We start from the raw sequence: 23249 nt of genomic DNA on the forward strand, positions 1-23249 counted from the left end.
TATTTGTTTATCTATATTTTATCCATGAATCTTTTCTGTGTAATGCCTTTTTTCTCCAGTTGGGGGAGCTCTCTTCGTGAAAAACTTCGGACCGCACCGCGAGACATGTGGCCGAGATTTTGTGAAATCTCTGCCTGCTTTTTAGCTTCAAACAACAAGTAGCAAATTCAACGAATAGCTTAGCGATTCGTTAGCATTTGTTTGAGGGGGAAATAAAAACAAGTTTGCACCGAGGAAGCGTTTCGGTGCGTCAAAACAAGGCACGGAGGCACTTTAGAGGTGAGTAAGCCACTGTGGCTGCTTTGCTAATTAGCCTCTCGTGTTAGCTTCTTATAACGACGTAAGCAGGTGTTGTGTTGTTATCCCAAAGCGGCTAGTTAGCTCGAGGAGATAAACTTAAGATAAGATCGCTACTAGCCACCTAGCCAACCAACGACCTTCACTGTATTAAGAGCGGCTAATAATAACTGCGATTTAGCCTGGAGTTGCTAACTGTGCTAATAGCTATGAAGCTATTTGGTAGCTATTTTTGGTTACGCTTAGCATTAGCTCTTTTGCTAACCAATAAGAACCAAGTATGTGGTTATTTCTACATTGGCATTGAAGTAAAGCGTTCGTTAAGATGAACTGTAACGTTAATTTTAAGTGTTTTAATAGCGGAACAAACGCCATCTTATTAGTTTTACGTTGTTGCCATAGAAGCCTCATTGATGTGATCAAGATTAGTAATTTGAGTTTATCCTGTATTATTATCAACTTCAACAAATATGGACTATTTCAACTCAACTTTTCCATGAAAAATATTATTTATTAGACTCATGTGTACATTACATAAATCTATTATAACGACAGTTCATTTCGAGATCAATTGCATGCCGTATTAAATATAGACTGATAAATTACTCTTTTGTTTCTCCTAGCAGGGATTTGGACAGCCCAGGGCTGGACATGACTGGAACTGAAGGTGGTCAGGGGTCACCCCCTGATGGGAGCGATGGCGAGGAGGCCGAGCGATGTCCTATCTGCTTAGGCGTCCCGGCCGGAGGAGAGGTCGCCATGCCGGATAGCTGCTGTCATGTCTTCTGCCTTGGATGCCTCCTCACTTGGGCAGAGGTGATGTTCAATAACGTTACCTACCGTGTGCCTTGTGGTTGCCAATCTCATTTATTTTGATTGTCTTCCCATCAATTGCAGATGGTCCCTTCTTGTCCAGTGGATAGACGGCCATTCAGGAATGTTTACAGATGGGATGGAAACATGCGCTGTGTGCAGGTTTGTTTATTTATTATTGACACCGCATTTACTCCATCCTTTTATTTTGCGAGATGGTTTACAAAGCTAATATTGGTCATTTGTGTTTTTTGAAGGTCCCAGTGAGGCGGCAAGTCGTTGAACCTGAGGCTGAGAATTGCGTCTGTAGAAATCGCGGGCATAAATTGTGTCTCAAGTGAGTATTATTTTTAATCTCATTCAGCAAAATCATTTTCGACAATGTTGGAAGTTTTTTTTCTCAATTCCAGAAGCAAACTCAGAAAAAGATCCAGACAGCAACGGGCAGAGAAAACAAAAGGACGGAAATGTACGTTGTCAGTCCAGTATTTAAAGATTTATTTATTTTTTAATATTCAATTTAATGTGCAAATTGCTCCGCCAGGTAATGATGACGACACATCTTCAGTAAGCTTAAAAAAGGTAAGTTCTTATGCCCCCCCCTTTCTTTATTACTAATTAATTTACCCCATTTTTAAACCTACAATCTTATTTTCCAGGTGAAAGGAGCAGAACACTATGCTTGGCCATCATCTCACTTTTTTTCATTAGCAACGTCAACACAGGACATGTAAGTCACGCTTCCGTTATCATGACCTACATTCTGTATTTTGTGATCGAGTTCTCGACTATAAGACAAGAATATTTTGACTTTGAAATATTAATGAATTGTAACCTGATCCTTCTCTTGCAGCACAGAGCCTTTGCTAGTGACCGAAGACGTATTGTGTGAAACTCAACAGTGCAAACGGCAGGTACAAATGTGCCCGTGGTTCTCTCCTGCTGCCCCCATTACCGCCAATGGAACCTCAAGGTAATCAAATCGAAGCCATACTCATTTTATTATTATCTTCATTAAATTCAGAATTCAGAAAAGCCTCATCAGAGCTTGCTGATAATACTTTTCCCTTTTCCTGCAGGTTCCTCCCTGCTGATAGCAACCGAAGTCCATTTTCATTTGAACTTTGTTCATTTCCTATTACGTCCACGTCATCATTCGGGCCTGTGCATTTGGGTATGGCTGATCTTAAGAATTCATATTTTATTTAAATTTATATAAATGTCCAATAGTGCCTTTTTGAGATACGAACTGTTAAGTCAATTTTTTTTAGCTTGTAAAAAAATGTCTAGACAATAAAATAATGCCCACAGGCATATCTTTTTAATCCTCTAAAAAAAAAACTATGAACTTACATACAGTATATCTGAATTATACTGCCCCCTAGTGGACACGATCTGCATACCAGGAGTTTTCGGAGGTTGAACGAGATAAATGGCTCTTGCATTCATTTCAAACATTAGCATAGTCATGGAATAAATTGACATTATATCCGAAGGCACCATTGTTTTCCGATTTTCACGATTTCACACCGTTTATATTCCTACAGTTTTCCAAGGTGTGGTCTGCGCCATTACCTCTCCAAAAGGAGGAGAAAAGCAAGTCGGGAGAGCTTCCAACTCCAACGCGCCCACCCAAAAAGCTGAGTCCATAGCCTCCAGACCACCGGGACGTAACAGCAAAGCCCAGACGGAGTCTTCTGCGTGCGACCCGTCGTCGCCGCCACAGTCCAGTGCGTCCGACTCGGATTCGTCTGCCAGCCAGGGCTCCGAGCCTGGAATGACATCTCAGGTGCCAGCTAAAAGGAAGAGTAAACGGGTAACAAACCGAAAGGCCAGCGGGAAGAGGAAAACCACAAGACAGAAGGAGTCCACCAGCGAGGATGACGAGGATGGTGACAAGGAGAAGGAGAACGAAGAAGCGAAGCCCGAGGTGAACGACTCGGATCATCCCTCTGATGCAGAACGAAGTCCTAATGCAGACCACACTGACGTTGATTCTCTCGACGGGCAACAAGCTGCGGAATCTTTAAGCAGTAATGTGGAGGACAACGATGGAAAACCACAACCTGACGACAACAGCCGCTTGTCCTGTTCTTTGGACTCGCCTCCAAAAAGCCCCGAGTCGGACCGCTCTGGCAAACCGAGCACACGAGCAGAGGAACCTACTGTCATGTCAATTTCAACAGCAGGCGATGAGAAGCTCACCACATGGCTGCCATCTGAACTGGAGAACACTCTGGAGAACCTCACGTCTCCCGATACTGACGTGATTGAACAGGACTGTAAAATGGAGACCGATGAAGAAAGGTTGGAAAAAAGCAGTGATGATGGGGTGGCGCAGAGAGAAGCTCATGAAAGTCCCGCCTCCAAGCCTGCTGAGAAGCTCACCGACCAGGGAGCACAAGCGGATTCTCCAACACCTGAAATGGAAGCGCCTTTAATAGTTGAGGCAGTAAGTGACGGTCCATCCAAAGATGATGCTTACGTTGTTCCGATGGAGCACCCGCCTGAAGAAACCTCCGAGGAGAGTTCCAAAGACCAAGCGGAGCGAGATTCGAACCACGAGAGGAAAAACGGCAGACAGCGACGCTCCCGGTTCCACTCCCCGACCTCCTCCTGGTCGCAGGACGCCAGACGAGAGGCGTCCAGGCGCTCGCGTTCGCGGGAGCGGGCCACCAGTCCGCCCTCCGGCCACTCCTCCCGAGCCCGCAGCCGAGAAAGAGACCGCCAGCGAGACAAGGAGAGGGACTACAGGAGGGAGCGTAGCCGCGAGAGGAAGAGGCGACGATCCAGGAGTCGCTCCAGATCCAAGTCGCGCTCCCCGTCCAGAACGAGGTCACACAGACGGGGGTACAGTCCCGAGCGGCCGCCGTCCAGGGATCAGTCTCCTCGGGGGAGAGAGCGAAGGGGCGGCTGGAGGGCGGGCAACGGCGGCGAGGGACGACGCTATCACGGTGGCGCCGCTCGCTTCGAGAACGGCGTCCCTTCAGAAACATCACCCGAACGCCAAGGCTGGTCGGAGACTCCCGATTGGGTGACGGAAAAAACTCGTGAGGTTGAGAGCAGGAACTGGGATCTCGGCGGCGGCGGCGGATCCCGCTGGGAAGATCGCGCGCCGAGGGGACGCGGCGGCGGCCGTGGAGGCGGCAACCGAGGCATCCACAACCCGCACCAAGATGACGATAACCGTAGACCGCCACGGAACAGCTCAGGAATGGGCAACAATTCAGGGAACGACGCCTACAGCCGCTTTAATGAGAATCGCCTGGGTGGCCGCCGGAAGCAGGAGAGCGACGCCGGCGACTCCATGCTGGACCGCTCCGGCTGGTCGTCGGCGTCAAGCTGGGCGGTGCGTCGGACGCTTCCCGCTGATGTTCAGGATTATTATTCCAAGAGGGAAAGAGGAGGAGCTGGAGGATGGACTCGATCTGAAGAGGAGCAACCTGCAACAGGTACTTTTGTGTTTAATATTGTGAGAAAAGTGGCAGACACTTCCACCACTAGATGGCAGCACACATACTGAGATGACTCTGAACTTTTTATTTGTAGATTCCGCAAAGAGTGAAGCCGCAGCTCCGACCGCACCGGGCAACACCCCGGCCACCGTGCTGACCGCCATGCCGCCGCCGCCTCCTCCGCCCCCGCAGCTGAATGTCCATCACTTCCCCGTGCAGGGCCAGCGCGGCCCCCTCCCGGTCAGCCTGCAGCCCTCTGCGCCGTACGCCATGACCCCTCCCATCCCCGTGCACCTCCACCCCACCGTGCCGCTCCTGCAGGCGCCCCCTGTCGGCACCCAGGGGCTGCCGCCGCCTCCCCCGCCGCCCCCTCCCATGCAGCACGGGGGCCAGACGGCAGCGGCTCAACCCGATGGGCAAACATCACAGGTACCGTGAGGACCTTTCAATCGATCTCCGATTTTCCTAAATTGAGACAGTGCTATTCTTCTAACCTAGATGGCGAGCACCATGGGCGCTTTCCGAAAACCGGGCCTGCTTCCCGCTCCGACCAAAGTTGGCCAACAAGCCGCAAACCAGGCGCAACCTTCGTCGACGACGCAGCCAGCTCAGCATCACAAGGCTCAAGCTGACAGCTCCAAAAAAGAAAAGGTGACTTGACATCTCCCTTTTGTGTTGACGATTATTCTCCGGCGTGGATTTCTCTTCACGCCATTGCGTTTTTGCTTAAGAAACAACAGATCCAAGAGAAAGCCATCAACGAAGTGAAGACGGCCATGAAACCTTATTACCAAAAGAAGGAAATCACAAAGGAGGAGTACAAGGAGATCGTCCGCAAAGCAGTAGAGAAGGTGTGTTAACGATCTCGCCGGAAGCAACGTTATTTTGATCTCATTTCATATTTCTTCTTTTCTTTCCACAGGTGTGTCACAGCAAGAGCGGCGAGGTGAACTCAAGCAAGGTGGCCAACCTGGTCAAGGCCTACGTGGACAAATACAAGCACGCGCGCAAAAAATAAATTTGCACCTCACAAGACTCTCAAGTGCAATTTCCTCGACTACGACAAGAGAGCCATGATTTCTTTTTTTGATATCTCTATCTTTTATTGAGCTATATAGATTTTTTTTCTATAGATTTTCATATTTTGTTAGAAAAAAAAAGACCCAATCAGAAGTTGTAATGCAAGAGCCCTTTATTTTCCAGAGACTCTGACCTGCAGAACTACTGTAAGGGGGAGCAGGGTTGGGGGTGGGGAGGGGGTTTAATACGAAAATAATAATGCAATATAATGTCTGCTACTATTATCGAGAGAATCTTCTGGATGGTTCAATGGGGTTTCCCGTCGTGGAATTCCTCAGCCTATCAAAATATGTTCTTTTAAAAAAAAAAAAGTCTATAATAGATTGAAAGATGAGTCCCTGATGTTATGATTATGATTGGTTGTGGCAGGATAGCCAATCGGATGTCCCGGGAACGGACAAATCAGGTGAAATTAACCCGGCCCGAATGTGTGAATGAATGTTCATGCACTAAAGTGAAATGTGCAAAGTATTCAGAGAGTAGTGAAATAAAGTAGCTGCTTCCTGATTGGCTGTGATTTTCATTCCATTGATTTTAAGCTTGTGGAATATTCAATGCATTTTAAAAATATTTCAAAAATGTCATCGAGTGGAAGTAATAGTTCTGCTTGTAAAGCCCCAAATTATTTTTTTATTTAATCCTGGAATAGATTAATGGCTTTTCCATTTATTGCAATGGGGAATTGAGTTAAGGATGTAAGCGTGCATTTTGACCACTAGGTGGCAACATTGCACCAGAAACATTCAGTGGTGGTCTAACTAGGCTATTTTCATTCTTATAGGAAATATATATTTCTATAAATGGAATTTTTTAAAGATTTTTATTCCATCAAGTGTGATATTATGAGCTGTTATAAAATTACTGATGCAAAGAAAAAACAAAACACACCAACAGGACTTGGTATAGAGTAATTTTGAATTTAATTGGACATTAATTACAGGATATACACGGTGTTTCATTGAAACAAGAATGTAACACTGGTGGGCAAAGCCCTCTTTGCCCCTGAGGCCCACAGATGGTTGACAGACTCCAACCAGGGGGGAGTTGGGGGTAGCGTGGAGGGGTCAGAAAGGGGCACAAGGCGGCTTTTACTTTCTCAGTGGCCTCGACATGTAACAGAATTTCCACAAAATCAACAGTGGGACATTTTCAGTCAGTTTAGATGGATGAACAGTTGAAGCTTTGTGTCTGCTGGAGAAATTCATGAAAAATTTCTCAGCGTGGGTTTTGTTGTTTAACAGCTCCAATGCATTGTTAAAAAAAAAAACGGGAGGGGGTGAGGGAAATATATACATACAGTGGAACTCAATAGATATATGTACATATATATACAGATACAATATCATATAAATATAGTAAAATAGTTAAAATTACATTGATTTCACTGTCTTCCATAAATAGATGTTGGACAGTAACGGTTTGTTGTTAAGTTTCGGAAGCGCTGCCGAGACTTTTTTTTTTGTAGTATGTTTGCTTGCCGGCGTAATATTTTTCTTTTGCAAGTTTGACAGCCGTTTTTTACGACCACTGTACGTGGTCAAATTCCAAGTATTCCCCAGAAAGAAAAAAATAATAGTTTTGACCTCCCCTCCTCAGTCATGTGTGGAATACTCCAACAGCAGCAGGTTTTTAAATAGGAGGTTTTTTTTTTTTTTTTTTTTTTTTTAGTCCAGTGAGTTGCTCTGCAGCTCCCAGTGTTGTTATGCTATAAAAAGGCAGGTTTTGTTGTCTTTTGCTGTTTTTGTGTGCAAGGAAAGGTCAAAGGCCCTCGTTCGTGTATGGAAACAAGTCTGGGTTTTCCGCCAGTGTGCTGGACAATAAGTGCTTTTCAGTACAGTATACAAACACGCTTAACGGGAGCGGGAGGGGGGGGGGGTCTACGCTTGGCAACAAAAAAGTTCCAACGAGTCTGGTTCGCACCGATTTGTCAGCAGGACTTGTCGCGTGAAGTCGCAGCCGCACTCGAGCAAAAATGAAAACCGTACCTGAGTGTCAGCTGCTAATTGGTTTTTTTTTTTTTGGTTTGTTTTCAATTCTCCCAATGACCTCTAACTGATTGCATTGAGGCATGTTGAAAAAAAAAAATTCAGCTGTAGCAGAACAAAAATATTAACAGTAAAAGACAAAGTTATATGTAGGCCCGTTTAAAAAAAAAAAAAAAAAAAAAAAAAGCAAGGGGGGGGACACAAAAACTGTACAAATCCGGGTATACATTCTCTTGGAATGGCGTCTGTTTCTCAGTCAAAGCCAAGCATCGAAAGTCTGTTTCAAATTTTGATCTTCGTTAGTTTAGTGACCTCGATTCTTCAGTGTCCGTCCGGGTGGTCTTCCTTAGTGGCGTTGTGAACCCAGTCGAGGATGATGAGGCTCATGCTGCCGATCATGACCACAAAACCGCACAGCAGGAAGGCGGTGGCCTGAAAAAGAAAAAATTCCAGTTGAGCTTGTTTGCACTTGTGCACCGAGGAACAAGGAAGGTAGTTTTGCAAACCTACCCCGATCTTTTGCACGGATCTCATCGACTCCTTCTTGACTAGTTTGATGTAGAAAGCCGAGGGCAAGATGAAGATGAGCATGGCGGCGGCAGATGCACCTGCGTAAGCAAGAATACCGAAATTAAGTACAAATATTTTCATAATTAAATCCTTTTTGTGTGATTTACAAACAAAAGAATCCAAATTTGCAACTCATTTGAAACACAAAACGTGGTTGCATAAGTGTACACACCCACTTACAATCAACCAAACACAAGATGTTAAAGCCAATTTTAGCTCAAATCTAGAGATCATCGAGTTATATAAAGTGGAAAGAAACTCACCGATAAAGCCGAAAATATCCCTAATGGTGGGCACGAAGATAACCAAGATGTTAGTGCCGATCAGCAGGACCATGGTTATGATGGTATGGCGGATCCAGCTGAACTTAGATGCGCACAGGAACTGGTTGATGGAGGTACGGATCTGCAAGAAGATTAAATGTGTTCACAGGGATCCAAAACTGGGCAATCGGCTTCATTTTTTTAAAATGATACTTACAGGGAAGAGGACCACGGGTACAGTGAGGGTGACGGCGGTGAGGACAGCCAGGCGAACAATCAGCAGGAGCACGTCAAAGTTGTAGACCTTTGAATAGGTGTGCAGAAGCTCGGGCTCCACGTGGGCTGCAAATAAAATCAATTATTACTCACTAATAGAATACTGTACTTTGTTTCGAGGTGTGCCGGGACATTTTTCAAAAATATTTGGCTTGAATTAGGAAACACTCCTCTAGTACATGCTGTAACAACTCAGAAATAGTTCCACAAAAATTTCTCACACCCCCTTCTATCTTGTACAACTAGTTTGAGCACATAAATCCTATCTTGTGTTGAAGACAAATAGTACTGAGATAAATCAGGTGGCCTTTTTCACATTGTTGCATAACTCTTAGTCTGGGAATTTAGTTTCACTGCCATTTTTGTTTTATTTAATTTGAATTGACGTGGATACTCCCCTTAAACTTTGGATATTTGGGACGTTGACCTTTTGTGCACTGAACCAGCTGGCAACCAGTTGGAAACTTTTCAAAAAGTACATCATGTTCTAATTCACTTTACCTAATAAGACTAGTGATGATACTCGTATCTAGGCATTTAAAAGTTATTTCTAACTTTTAACGATGCTAGTCAAGTGGCGATTGAAAATGTACGGCTTAAACTACAAGTCCCAGAATGCACCGCGGAGGCTGCACTCGTGTGGCGGGCTGCTTCGCGGCTCCTCACTTTGGTAAGTAAAACACTAATTTTTATTTACGGAGCGCGTTTAATTCGGGTTTAGGAAGTAATTATGAAAGAATGGAGGATTAAGAAAGTCGTGGTATGTGTTTTTTTTAATTGAAATAATGTCTTGTCGAAAAAACGTCGATTAGTTAGCTCATTAGCATATTAGCTAATCTGCCGAAATTTACGTCGACGGTATACGTGAAAGAACTAATAATGTATTAATATGGTCATTAATGAATATCAAATATGTAACACAGACTTGTCTATATTAACTAAAAATACAGTTCTTGACGTTTTGGCGTATTTCTACACACTACATTCGACCCGCTGTTTAATTAGTTTGTGAAAAAGTTGACAAACATCATATTAAATTATTAATTTCTTAGTTTGCTAAATTATCTGTGTCCCAAAAGCTGTGTTGCATCAAATATTATAAATTTTATAACCAAAATCAAATCAGTTTTTTTTATACATTGAAGAAGTGTGATTACTGATCAAATCAAATTCCTTTTAAATTATTTAACCTTTTCACAATGTTGTAACAACTTACTGTTGAAGGTCAGGTATCCAAAGAGGGCTGCCAAGAGATACATGATGAACATAGCCAAGAAGGACACATTGGCAACTCCTTGCATCCTTCTGTGGGAACGGCTGTGCAGACGAGAGGGACAGGGTCATGTTTAAAACAATATTTGATAAGAAGAACAAACCGACCTGTGTAGTCGGATAAGAGAGCAGCTGCGAAATTTTGACGTGGAAGAACTTACTCTTTGAGTTCCTCATACATGGGGAGGATAGCCGGGTGGCACACGAAGGCGAAGGTCAGGATGGGGACAGCGTAGACAGTCTAAGGAGGGGAGGAGAGAATATTAGAAAATTCCGGTCTATAATGTTAAAGTTAATTTTCATTTTGTACCTGAGAGTTGAAGACAAAGTACTTGGGCGTGCAGGCATCACTGTAATCCACGGCGGTAGTGTTGTTGGAGGACACAGTGACGTTGAGAAGTTTACTGACTGTCTCGTTCTCAGCGTGGTGAGTTCCAGGAAGCGGGCACGGGATCTGGAACTTCTTGATGATCACCTGAAGGAACAAATCATCACGTTAGGTATGATTTATGTCTTCATAATGCGTGAGTGATGACAATAAATCATTTTTTATTTGGGGGATATTGAAGGTGGACGACTCACCACAATGAGGAAGAAGACCATGCAGAGGAGCGACAGGCCGCTGGTGTAGCCAAGGTAACCTAATGAAAGGAAGCACATGGTTTATAAAAAATAAAAACAACTGGTATGCTTTTTTTTTTTTACTTAATTTGGTAATTGTACCTACCTAAGTTTCTGAGAAGCGAAAGGGGCAGAATAATGAAGAGTGACACGAGTAATACCAGGTAGTCTCCGTTAGTGTACCATTCACTGATAAAAAAAATATATATTAGTCACCATTTCTATTCAGAACTGGATTATTGAGATTTTTTTTTTAATATATTTCTCCACGGACTAGCTGACACGTATACACACGCCCTTGTTTCCATACGGCAGCAGCTGCAGATGACTAAAAGGACTCTTTGAAAGATTCCTGCCACTTAACCATATGCCACTGATTTAAAAATAAAAAAAAAAAAAGTACTCACTTGTTGCTTCCCGCAAAAGCTTCAATGACAATGGGCAGCTCGTACTTGACGATGTAGAGGTAGCTTGACATGGCTGAAACGACAAAAGTTTTTTTTTGTTAGTTTAGCCTACATTGAAAGGATTGACGTATTCAGCGTGAGCAAATATTTGCCACATCGACTTTCCTGTGGAATTGCCACATGCTTGCAGAGTGACTCAAGTTATTACTGGAAGTTACTCCCCCCCCTTTTCCAAATCCGTTTCCACGCTCAAGATAGTGATTAGACCGGAATCCTCACCTCCGATGTTCTGCATGGTAATGGAGCAGGAAGCGGCCAGCTTCCCGGGCATCCCAAAGGCTTTGTAGCCCAGCTGCTCGTACACCAACGCACCTTGATAGGAAATCGGAAAAGGGTTGGAGTTCAAAACCCGGTCAGGATAAAATGTTTGGATCGGCAACAAAAGATCAACCCCAAACTCACCTCCTTCATTGGCTGTCTTCAGCAGTAAATGCACCGAATACAAAGAGAAGATGGCAACAGCCACGAGGAGGATGCTGTAAATAGAAATAGTATGTTTTGGTAAAAATAACTTTTGTCCTTTTATATTCTTTCGACTCTAAATGGAGTGAGTGAGTCATATTAGCGAGTCGCGTCGCTAACGTCTTCCCTTATTGGAATCCTCTTAGGACTCTTCATGTGTCACGGGAGTATTATTAGGATATGGAAATTAATCTCCAGGTCACTTGAGAGGCTTCCCAATGGGATGTGACCATCTTTAGATTGGCTGTGAACCTTCTAGTAAATTTCCATGGGACATCGATACAAAATGGATGACTCTCATTGCCTGCAGTAAAAAAAATCGTAGCACTCGTTTTGTAACACTTGAGGCTCCCTCTAGTGGTTTGACAAAGAATAACCTAGAACAGTTCAGTTGTATTCAACTTTTTAGTATATTTGCTTTGTAGATGTTTGCTTTTAAACTTGTACTTGTGTTTTTTTTTTTTTAATTCTATGTACAATGCATTTTAATTGAATTGTTTCCTATAATTAAGAACAGTGGCTTACAAGTCTGACACTCCTATCTAAAGTTTTTTTTAACACTTCCCCTTGCTGTTGAATGCAGAAGTGTCTCCAAACCTCGTGGGCCGTAATGGCTTAAATTGGATAGCTTTCTTTTTTTTTAAATTGGTACTATTTATAGTGAGTATAACAAACACTCTCTACTTTTTGCTAACTCATTCATCGTCGTCCCTCCCAGTTCAAATTTGGCATCTTTTTCAAAGACGTTTCCAAATTGAAAATTCCCTGAATTTTGCAATCCTATTTGTAGCCTCTGTTGTGTAGTACGCTTTATCCTATTGCATCAGCCACGTTTATTGTAATCCCTGCTGGAGCACGCCCTGAAAGCAAGCTTGTCTTTACTCCCATTTATTCTCTCAACCGGATTAGCACATTTAAAGACGTGGCCACTCCCAAATTGACGCCCCAACTGGCATGCGGCTTCTCCCTGAATGTTATCCTATGTAACACAAAGATTATCGTGAGTCATATTTGTAAATATTTGATTAAATAAGATGGTGAGAAAGCAGCTGTACTGAGCCGTGACCTTGACGGGTACGTTTGCTACAAAAAAAAAAAAAAAAAGGAACCCACGCTAAATAGAATTTCCTACTTTTTGACCGCAAATGTCATATACTCACACAAATAGCGCTATGCCAGTGTTGGCCATGGCGTAGGACAGACCCAAGATGCCACTTCCCATTATAGCGTTGCCCAGGTTGAAGACAGACATGCCAAAGGAGGCATTGCCTTGGTGCTGTGGAAGAAAGAAAAAAAAAGATCAAAATTAAAAAAAAAAAAGATTTTTCACATTAAAGAGGCAGAAATGAGTCTTACATATTCCGTCTCATACTTCTTCTTGCCAGGGTTTTTATCCGGGAGGAAGTTTTCACTTTCTGGATCTAAACCCGCATATGGCCTTTAATGTGCACAAAAAAAAAAAATTAGTTTCATTTACATAGATAGATGAATCTGATTTATTTAAAGAGTTCCTCACTCATTCAGTGGGACCTTCCTCGGGCAGTCTGGGTAGTTGTACTCATTGCTGTTGGTGCTGCTGTTGTCGTCTTCACGAGACAAACGGCTCATCTCGGTTTGTTTCATGCTGTGAGTTAAAAGAAATGACTCATTTGATTCCGATCGTGTGCATCCCAAATGACTCGGGAATAATCAATAATACAGCGCGCCCGTTGGGTCATGTGACTTATCGGCCAAAGGAGGGGGGGAGGAAGAAGAGCGCGGGGGAGGGGGGATGGGGGGGCGAAGGGGAGGGGGGGGGTTGACGCACCGGCAGTGGAAAAATACCAGATTCCACCCGACATCACCTCAGCCCGCTCAATGACATAAAAAACCGCAGTGTAGATTTTGCGCAAAATTATTTGATAGCATTCACAAAAAAATAATTTAGGGTGTGTCTAATACGTTAAAAGACAAATTACAACGTGGCGCCTAAACCTATGAAGTAAATTTAAAATAAAATCTTGTATATTTAGTTTCTAAAGTACATGTATGCAAGTCCCACCCATGTTGGCGATAAATTGTGTGGCCAGATCATTTTAATCACATTATGTGTAATGAGCGGCTTCAGTGGAAACAATGGCACGTGTTGTCCATTAATGGGCATGGCCCTCATCTTTTTTTTTTTTTCAAACCTGATGCAACGTCACACCCTGATTAGACCTTTTGGTTTTTTATTATCCTAACATGTCACATATATAATACAAATGAAGTCACGCCCGCAGCGTGTCATCTTTCCAACACCGCAGCATCGCTGACGTCTTATTATTTATTAATTTGTTCCATGGCTGATGCGGTAAAACATTCAAATGGAAAATTTTCACTCACTGATGTATTTCAAAATGGATAAAAACATAAAGCATCAGTGAGCGGTATTAAAAAAATAAAACATTTGAAATTCTCGAGCTGTTAAAAAAGCATGGCATGCCGGCATTCTTACCTTATGAGTAAATGTGACTGTAAAATCCTTTCAAAAAAAAAATCCGCTGGATTTGATCACAATGATCACAGAAAAAGAGCTGTCTGATCCTCGGAAATAATTTAATTTAAAAAAAATGGGAGACTATAACCACAAAATGTGATAGACAAGAAATATTTAAATATTTACTATGGAAATACACAGTCTGTAAAAGTGAGGTTCTCTTGGGTCAAAAGCCGACCAAAATTACCCCCCGAAATACGTGCACAGAAAAAGGACGAGTGCTCGAATAAAGCAAGGGATGGACTCACGCTTTATATTGCATCAGCCGGCAACTGGCTCCTCTTGAGGGGGGGAAGAGAAAAAGAAAAAGGAGGGGCGGTCCGAAGTTGGGGGGGGGGGGGTTTGAGAATGGGAGGAGTTATTTTACGCACAGTGACGTCAGACTGTATACAAACAGAACACTCTGATCCGGAGACACAGCCCTTTTGGAAAACGGCAGGAATGCTGCAGAGCATAACACGCAGCATTTACTGGTATGTTGCAATCACAGCGAAAAGAACATTGTCATGCTGCAAAATAAGAATAAAAGTATTCAAAATATTTTTGAATTCCATTGAAAAAAACAATAATAGTTAAAGACAATATTTGTTCATATAGGTCTTTAAAAAATTGGGCTTTATATGGAATTCAATTTCCTTATGAAATGAGAATTAGGTCACCCCCCCCCCCCTACAGATAGATTACCCCCCCGAATTAAAGGTTAAAGAGTGACCCAAGAGGCCTGGGATTCCTGTCGGTCCACGTTAAGCCCGCCAGATTGGCATTTCAAAGCAGACCTCCCACTCGGAAGCAGATTACACACAAATGCTGTCATGTGATCATCCTCATTCACTCATTCTTGAAGCTCAGGTATCTGGAAATCTTCCACTAGCTTATTATTAATGGAAAGAAAACAAAATTTGGTTAATTATCAACCAGCAGTTCCGGTGACCCGTAGTAAAACAATCATGAAAACGTGACACTGTGAGATTCAAATTACCCAACTTCCTTTCACCAAAACAATTTTTTTTTTAACCAATTCGTCTCAAAACTCAAAAATTATCTTTTCATTTCCCAGGTCTTTTTCTCCACCGGCCCAGAGTGCTGTTATGAACTTTCCAGAACTGAAAAAGCCCCAAGAACGATGTTGAAATGATGACCCAATGACCTCTTCTGTGCAATTTCGCAACGTAAGTCTTTACTGAAACCACAACCAAACAGGAAACGTTTAGTTCCTCTCTCATCGAGTAGTCGTAGTAAATAGATTCGTCCAAAACAGACAAATTCTCTCATTTTCTAACCCATAAATTGCTGCGTAACAGGCTTTTGTTTGGGACTTTATCCCCCCCCGACCCAGTACAACTAAATCGGATCAAAAAAAAAAAAAAAGTAGAACAAGGTAAAACCGGTACCTCTCACCTACATATCCCAACTCGCATGTATTGGACTTCACCGATAGTGAAAGTAATAATGCTAATGCTAAATGCTAACATTTTTCTCCCTGGCCAAATTTATAAAGAAACTACCTCATGATTGTGCGAAAACCATGGCTCAAAGAAATACTCCACTTAAAATGTCCCAAATTTGGTACAGTCCCATTCTTAAGTGTGAAAAAAAAAAAATGTCATACCGTAGTGAGCGCTTGATTTTGATTGGACGAACCTCAGCAATTGTTTCATAACTACGCTGACCCAATAAACATTTCCTGGAATATCATCTCTCGCTCCCACAAAGACCCCCCTCCTGCCATCAGCACAGATCACTTCAACCCCACCAACCCGCCACCCGACGCATTCTCCTCGGAGGGCAAGCCGAAAGATTTTCTCGCTCTTCAACCTTAGTCACCCGGCCCCGACTGTGAGCGTTCTTGGAACGCTGGATTTTCATTACAATCTAGACAGCGGAGGGTCTCATGATCACCTGGCTCGAGAGGTTGTTGGGTTCGTGATGCGGGCTGAAATAAGGGGAAAGGTTCTGGAGATAAATGTCGTGTACCTTAGAACTCGGCGTACCTTGGAAATGGAAAATTCCCAAAATAGACGATGCTAATTTCTGTTTTGCCCGCATGTTTGACTGGTCTGTTTTTAAGTTCGACATCAGATCACGTGAAACACGCCAGCCTTTTTTTTTTTTTTGGTATCCACGAGGGACACAAAGGAAGCTGGTGGGCATCAGACTGTAAAGCAAACAAGTGGGCCATAGAGGAAGTAGGTTATCTTTTGGAAACCTTGTCACGCCGCACCCACCCACCCCTCACGTACGCACACACCAAACGCTCCGATGATCCTGATCGGATGTGAATCCCAACGCCGGCTACGTAAACATTCGTTAACTAAACACGCCGGCGTAACGTAGGTGAGAAAGCCGGCGGGGTTAAACAAGCATCACAGGATTAGCTGCCGTGTTTTCACCCGTCGCGAGTAAACTAACATGTTGACGTGCACGATTTACGGCGTTTCTCATATTTACGGGAGTTTGCGAACTGAAAATAAAAGACAAACGGTAGACGCAGGGAAAATCTCGCCCAGCTTTCTCCGTGAGTTATTAAATGAGGTTCGAAAAGTGCCAGAGCATCCCTTGATATGTGGGCATTACCTTAGTAATCCTCTTTGCGGTGGGAAAGTGGTTTAGCGGGCGCATTCTTCATGACAGGAGCACAAACGGGAGGGGGGGGGGCCCAGCGGGGCGACGGAGGCCGCCCGTCTCGTTCTGCGAAAAACTTTTTTCACCCGAGATGGCCCTAGAGCCGCCCTGTGAACCCACTGACTCCTCCGTTGGCGGACCGTGGCGCTTTTTGTACAGCGGAGCTCAGACCAAAAAGTAGGGAGGAATTGGGTCAGAGGTCACAATGGCAGTTTGCATTTTTTCGGGTGCAAAATCATTTTTTTAATCTTTTTATTCCCGCCGAAATGACCCGTTAGTGACCTGTTAGAGTTTGGATTATATCCAGGATTTTTATGATTTGTTTCCGTCGTCGTAAACTACACCCAAAGTCATAAACGAAATACTCCTCGGGCAGCGTCGCAGTCAATGAGCGTTATCTCGACAAGCTGCGAATATAAAAAGTCGAGACGGCGCCGAACGAACGCGAAAAAAGTCGTTTCTCCAAACAAAAATAACTCGAGAAAACGCGGTTGCACGAGTGTCCGCATCCCTCTTAGAAGTGGCGAGAAGGTTTTGGATGCCGTCGGTACGTCGGGGTGGTTAAGTTTACACTGCAGGGTAATGCTAGGGCACAATTACACACACACACAGACACACACACTTAAAGACAGTGAGACTCGTGACTTGTTATTAGCCTGCAGGGATCCTCGTATCTGATGTGGGCGCTTCTCGTCCCTTCCCTATACTTATTCTTTTCTGGCGTGTCAGTCCCATCTCTGCATAAAAAAAAAAAGCGTTTCTCTCGAGCGCTCGTGACAATCGTGTCAACTCGAATTCAACTTTATCGTATCTCTTGTAGCTTAGTTGAAAATTTGCCTTGCAGTTTTCAACGAGTCCGATTTTCATAAACGTTTTGCATAATGGCAACATAAGGGCCCCCCTCTCTCGGAAAAGGTTTGTTCTTAGAGATAAGCTTCCACGTAACAGGCGAAGTTTGCCCCCCCCCCCCCGATAACGTCGCAAAAGACTTCCTGTCCACATTCGCCGCGTCTACGCTCGTCTCACTATACCACGATACGCCGATACAGGAAGTGTCGCAACATGACAGTTTCCTGTGTGAACACAGATGGAGGTGAGAAGAATACAAATAGATGGTGACTGGCTGATGGCGGGAAGAGATGTTGCCATCATGGGCGAAAACCAGAAGAGCCAAAATATGTTCAGAATTTGCCTCGGTTTCAATTTAATACAAAAAATATATATATTATGAAACTAGTCTACCACAAGTCTACCACGCACATGCGTATCTCAGAGATAAATGTCATGTGCGTCTCAGATTTTTTTTTTTTCCCCGTAACTGAGAAAGAAGATTAGATTTGAAGGCGGAGGAGTCGAGAGGAGCAAAAAGGTTTCACAATTGTGACTTAAATCGACACTTAAAGGAAACTTTGAACCTTTTTGACGCAACACCCGCTGACCACAACGAGACAAACTCAATTCTCCGTCATAATATTTGTGTTTTTTTAAGCAGCCCTGCTGATATTATCACGATTAGCATTATCGTTACGGTGGAGTCATCTGCCTCGCAGCCCGCAGACTCGTTCTAGTTTTGTTTTTTGTACGCCAGGCATTCGACAAGCGAGACGGCGCTTTTTGACTGATTATTTTCGAGTGTGCTCGCTAACTTGCGCTTCTTACGTACGCTCTTCGGAGACACCGTGGTTCCACTTATGCAATTTTCAGTACAAGTCCGACACTGTTATGTAATTTTTTTTCCTCATACTGACGCCAAATCTGAACAGTATCCTTGCCTCAACACTAAATGAGCCACTAGAATTAAATATTCATAAGAGTTAATTGTCTTCTTTATTTTGATCTCTTTTCAGCTTGGCGTGAATGCACGGAAAATACATCCCGCCTTCTAAGAACCACATCTGACATCCTATTGAGAGCCACATAAGGTATTGTGTGCTTTCTAGAAGCTTAAGTATGCATCAAGACAGTCTTGCAGGTTGCAACGAGCGTGTTGCGAGTTCCTCAAATTTATTTCATGACCATCCGGGTTGACAAGAAGTCAGAAAGGCTCCAAATTTGAACTACTCTAATCAAATATGATTTTTTTCTTGCCTTGGTTTTGTTTGACATAAATACAATTGAGTTGCCCTTTGCAAAAAAAAAAAAACCTGAACCAAATTTTGTAAAGTTCAAGGCTCAAATCCAGTTGAAATGATTTACACAGCATTTTATTTTGTCCTTAATAAACATGATAGGCTAACAACATTCCAAGCCAACATTTGCTCAATAAAAATATAATCCACTTACTGTCCATCTTCCCATAAAATGTTCTTATATGTATTTATAGAAGCCCCTCCCCCTTCACAAAAGACACATTTCAATTATTGCTAGTCTGGATTTAATCATCTATAATCATGTCAAGAAGACTTCAAATTGCTTTACTGATACATTTTTTTCTGAATAATTGTTTGTCAAGTATAGCGATTTTTATAAAAATGTTTATCTGTGCTGTGTCACGATGACTGCCGGCAACCTTGCAGTTACGCAACCCTGCAGCGCTCAGCATGTTCTGCTTGGCGTCTTTCCTTTCCCCTGCTCACCTTCACCTTGTTTGGAAACATTACGTGAACAACGATATACGAACAAGCGCTGCGTTTGAGCGACTCGGAATCAAACCTGGCGGGTTACCATGGCGACCTGGCTTTTCTGATCGCGATTAACTGGAGTTAAGCCCAAAGAAATTTGGCTAACGTGCTAATCTGGTTCCTGATCTTGATTGTCTCGTTTGGTTCCTCAAGGACTTGAAAAGAAATTGCAACCGCATTTGATTACTTGACATTCATTTTCGTTACGGCGTAATCATACAAACCAAACCTGCTGACTACTAGCTTGACTTTCCTAATATGAACCCAGATGGGCCCCCGAGGGAGAAATTCTGTTGCAAATACCCTTTGAGCTCGTGGAATTAGGCATTCTTGTGTATCCAGAACTGCAAGTCAGAATGTACAGAAGAAAGACTATTCTCAGCCCAATCGACTCCCAATCGATCAAATCGCCTTAGGGGGTGCTTCGTGGTTCCAGCAGCTGAGTAAACATAAATTCAAAGTACAATTTTATTGCTGTTTACTTTAAAAGCCAGACTGGAACGTAGTTCGATTTTTATTATGAATTCCATCCCGACTTCGCCGACCCCACTTGTACAATAATGTACATATTTCTTCCCGGGGTAATATCAAAATAACCTGGGTAAGCCTTTTTAAATGACAGGTTAAATCCGTGCTCTACATTTAGGAAAGTCCAACGATATTGTTTTGGAAAGGAGTCTGTTGTCCTGCCACTCATACTGATTGCCCAATGGAGGATCCAAGAAAAACGAATTAACCGAATTTTCGGCGACTTCTATCTCGACCGCTTTTCTTCGGGTCGGCAAGGTTACCCCCTCACAGTAAAACGCTGTTTCTCTCACAGTGCCGACATGTTCCCCTTTGGTGTGCGGCTTGGCCGTTCCTCACAGCGCCGGCGAGCCCCCCCCCAGCCTCTGATCTCTGACACCCGCCAGCTGTCACGTATCTGAGAGGAGTCACTTTTGGGAACTGAATCTGAAGCGACTTCAGGTAGGGTCCAGCCAAAGTCATCTTGAGAAAACGCACACTCGTGTCATGTCCGTTGAGCATCAGATTACGCAACTGTTTTTTTCGTTGACCTTTTCAAAAGAGGCCTTTACTGAAACATGGATAACGCAAATGACACCTCGTATGTTCTCTCATGTCAAATGTCACGTAGCGCCACATGAAACATACGTCACCTGGTTCTCCAATGACCAGCGAGATATTTGTCACCTTCCCGCACACACGTAGGACTCTTTGCAGCCGTCCCGCATCATGTGACTCCCTTCACTGTATTAATACACGCAAGGAGATGCCAGCCAATCAAAAGCTTGCACCTTATGTAATCTCTTGCTCTCTCATATACACACAAGCACTTTGATATATTTTTTTTCTTAACCACAAATCACTTTCTTGCTATGTCATGCTACTATTCAAATGACTTTTATGGGTGTGCTAACACAACAATGTTTTTTTTTTTTTACACAAATCCTGCATGTCCTTTCTTGTGATAACTACTCATGATTCATCACATAATTCTATTGATATTGTATAATACTCAGAATTCAATGTGTTCCTAATAGGAACAATTGTAAATAGCTTCTGGGCTCGTCCTTGAGGAGAGCTCCGATATCTGAATGTAGCTTAGGAGGCGACTCGTTGACTCGTAGGCCCTTGAGGCAAAAAATGCAAACGGCGGTCGCTATTTATTCAGTTCATTTACGCCAGGGGTGTCAAACTTATTTTTTTCGCGGGCCGCATTGTAGTAGGCCATTATGTCAAGCTAAATAAATGTACGACCACCTCATATTATTTACTGTAAAAGCTCCAAAACAAACTGACAAATAACTCGTTTTCAAATCAGATGAGTCAAAACTGGTCAAATATTTTTAAAAAAAGATATTAAAAGTGAAGACAATTTGCAATTCTAGTAATGACACACGAATTTGATGCACAATTTATCTTTACGGGCCGCATAAAATGATGTGGCGGGCCGTACCTGGCCCCTGGGCCTTGAGTTTGACACCTGCCAAGATGAGTCAAGGTAAGGTCTGCTGAAGAGAACACTTTGAAAATGGACCAGCTGAAGACTTCCACCCCAAGAAATGAAGTACTGCCTGTCTTCAGGTAAGATGATACTGAGTTTTTCCTGATCTTTGACAGATCGACAGGTAGATAGCTAGCCTTTAATTTCAGTTACAGATATGAATTAACCATGCTACTTAGCATGTGTAGCGTTAGCTTAATTGTCTGTAATTCAACCCAACCAGTGTTTATTTAATGACTCAGCAATTCCATTGCGCTGTATTGAAATAAATAAATGACTACGAATCAATGTTTGGAAAATAGTAGGAGAAAAGGAAGAGCACAGGAAATAATTCCGTTAAGCACAAAATATTAATATCTGGAGGCCGACGCCGTCTCAATGTTTTGTAAGCAGATTTATGACTCAGCCCTGTGCCGGCATGTGACCCACATTTGCCGTTGAAGACTTTAATGACAAATCTCACCTTTAGTCTGGCCCGAAATGGACATAGGGGATATCAATTGATGTATAAACAAGGACATGCTCCATGAAGTCTGCACGGGCTAACATGATAGCGTTCCATACTCTCTTTCTGTAGTTATGATGACCTGGGGTGCCCAAACTTTTGGCAATCGCATGTCCTAGTAAGTCAAGCTGACCCGCGTTTGACCAGGCCGAGCAGCTGTCGCACGTGAAGCGGCCAAGAGTTTCAGAATATAGGTCATGTTCATTTAATATCTGCGCCATGATTATTAAAGTGTTGGCATTGCCGCCACCGTGGCAACAGGTGCTGCTTGAGAACACTGTGTGGGCAAAATGTGAGGAGATTTTTGGGAGAGGTTCAGGGGGGCTGGGTGTGCGGAGGGCGTGGCACCTTGTAGAAGTCATCAAAGATCTGACAAAGCATTGCCTTGAGGGCCTTCTGCAGTTTTTGCTAGCTGGGTCATGTCGATGTTTGTAGAGGCCTAGTGTGCGCGTTGTTGTAGTTTCATATGGAGGTGTGGAGAGACTGTTGTGGTAGTTTATTTATCACCTTTATTCTGGTGGGAGCGTCAAATCACTATTTTTGCAGTTTTCCAGGGAAGTCACTTTAGGTCGCAGCATACAGAGAATAAATTGATATCTCGGATTTATTCGGAACTGACGGCTGTGCTTTCTCACACACGACCTTCGACTAATTGACATGTGCTCTGCGCGCTTGCCCTTGCTAGTTTAGCCCGGTGTCATCTTGCACCCGGGTAAGTGGTTTCAGCGTGTTCTCTGGTCACGGTGACATCTCGTTCAAGTCACGTCGGGTTTTGCTTTTAAAGACGACGAACCGGACGAGTTCATGAACGTTTGCGTCTACAATGACATAAATAGAATTCCTTGAGATAAATTAATCTATCGGGAGATGATCTAACTCTTATTTTTCCACCTCCTATTCGGAAACTTTACAAGTTGGTGCTACAAGTCATGGCCGCTTGCAAGCTAGACAAGAACACCGATATCCGAAATCCCCGAGAACATTGAATGCGTATGTCAGAAATACGGCAACGATGGCAAACGGCGTTTACGTAAGCTTTTTACGTAATCGCAACGCTGCCAATGTAAATCTTGCTGATTGACACAAAAATGCTTTTTTTTTTTCACATTTTTATTCCTCATAATGAAACAGCATCACAGATACAAAAACATGCCCTTTGAATGGGTACGGTTACAAATTTGCCGTCAACGTCGGCCTTAACCAATGGACGAGCGGTTCTGTTCTTTATTTTGACCAATACTTGCTCGGACCAATCAACCATTGGCTCCAATCATGCAAAAGATTTAAAGACAAATGCAAACTAATAATACCTGAGATACTTTGGCGGAGCAGACGTAACTGCAAGATAAAAAACCCAATCGGACTGCAATCGGCGGCATAATTAGGAGAGTGTACCCTTCAGTCTTTAATCACG

General features: G+C 43.3%; 2 protein-coding genes and 1 long non-coding RNA gene across 5 annotated transcripts in view; 2 read left to right on the forward strand and 1 right to left on the reverse strand.

The window, feature by feature from the left end:
• Positions 1 to 60: 60 nt before the first annotated feature.
• scaf11 (SR-related CTD-associated factor 11) lies at positions 61 to 6152 on the forward strand. Of its 3 annotated transcripts, none has more exons than XM_088367441.1 (14): positions 61 to 279; positions 921 to 1113; positions 1195 to 1272; positions 1368 to 1447; positions 1521 to 1579; positions 1655 to 1692; positions 1770 to 1840; positions 1964 to 2083; positions 2190 to 2284; positions 2658 to 4562; positions 4660 to 4994; positions 5064 to 5216; positions 5306 to 5416; positions 5488 to 6152. In XM_088367441.1, the coding sequence occupies exons 2-14, from the start codon at positions 949 to 951 to the stop codon at positions 5581 to 5583; spliced, it is 3306 nt and encodes a 1101-aa protein (XP_088223567.1). In that variant the 5' UTR covers positions 61 to 279; positions 921 to 948; the 3' UTR covers positions 5584 to 6152. The 3 variants fall into 3 exon arrangements, with proteins under 3 accessions (XP_088223567.1, XP_088223564.1, XP_088223566.1); XM_088367438.1 differs by having other exon boundaries at positions 62 to 279; positions 5297 to 5416; XM_088367440.1 differs by having other exon boundaries at positions 62 to 279; positions 924 to 1113; positions 5297 to 5416.
• Positions 6153 to 6546: 394 nt separating this feature from the next.
• On the reverse strand, positions 6547 to 14359 carry slc38a2 (solute carrier family 38 member 2). The gene is made up of 16 exons (XM_088366306.1): positions 14038 to 14359; positions 13078 to 13185; positions 12918 to 12999; positions 12722 to 12837; positions 11502 to 11575; positions 11319 to 11411; positions 11040 to 11112; positions 10739 to 10821; positions 10594 to 10652; positions 10322 to 10486; positions 10173 to 10252; positions 9956 to 10056; positions 8681 to 8805; positions 8464 to 8605; positions 8141 to 8238; positions 6547 to 8062 (listed from the first exon to the last, which is right to left on the reverse strand). Exons 2-16 carry the CDS (start codon positions 13182 to 13184, stop codon positions 7952 to 7954), a joined length of 1509 nt encoding a protein of 502 aa, XP_088222432.1. The 5' UTR covers position 13185; positions 14038 to 14359; the 3' UTR covers positions 6547 to 7951.
• Positions 14360 to 15131: 772 nt separating this feature from the next.
• LOC148379313 (uncharacterized) overlaps positions 15132 to 23249 on the forward strand; it is a 32182-nt gene continuing 24064 nt past the window's right edge. The window contains exons 1-3 of the long non-coding RNA XR_015855286.1: positions 15132 to 15248; positions 18549 to 18623; positions 20146 to 20291. This is a non-coding gene — a long non-coding RNA (uncharacterized LOC148379313). The remainder of the gene's footprint in view (positions 15249 to 18548; positions 18624 to 20145; positions 20292 to 23249) is intronic.

Source organism: Syngnathus floridae, chromosome 22, assembly GCF_059516105.1.
Source record: "Syngnathus floridae isolate MCC-2025c chromosome 22, RoL_Sflo_1.0, whole genome shotgun sequence".
In the NCBI taxonomy this organism is placed as follows: Eukaryota; Metazoa; Chordata; class Actinopteri; order Syngnathiformes; family Syngnathidae; genus Syngnathus; species Syngnathus floridae.

What these genes read in the sequence shown, in the direction of transcription:
- scaf11 (XM_088367438.1), top strand. Translation starts at nt 949, where the DNA reads ATGACTGGAACTGAAGGTGGTCAGGGGTCACCCCCTGATGGGAGCGAT. An exon ending in GAAAACAAAAGGACGGAAAT is followed by an intron (nt 1,580 to 1,654) that starts GTACGTTGTCAG and finishes TTGCTCCGCCAG; the next exon opens with GTAATGATGACGACACATCT. An exon ending in GCAACGTCAACACAGGACAT is followed by an intron (nt 1,841 to 1,963) that starts GTAAGTCACGCT and finishes CTTCTCTTGCAG; the next exon opens with CACAGAGCCTTTGCTAGTGA.
- slc38a2 (XM_088366306.1), bottom strand. Translation starts at nt 13,184, where the DNA reads ATGAAACAAACCGAGATGAGCCGTTTGTCTCGTGAAGACGACAACAGC. An exon ending in ACTTTGTCTTCAACTCTCAG is followed by an intron (nt 10,253 to 10,321) that starts GTACAAAATGAA and finishes TCCCCTCCTTAG; the next exon opens with ACTGTCTACGCTGTCCCCAT. An exon ending in ATGTATGAGGAACTCAAAGA is followed by an intron (nt 10,057 to 10,172) that starts GTAAGTTCTTCC and finishes TCGTCTGCACAG; the next exon opens with CCGTTCCCACAGAAGGATGC.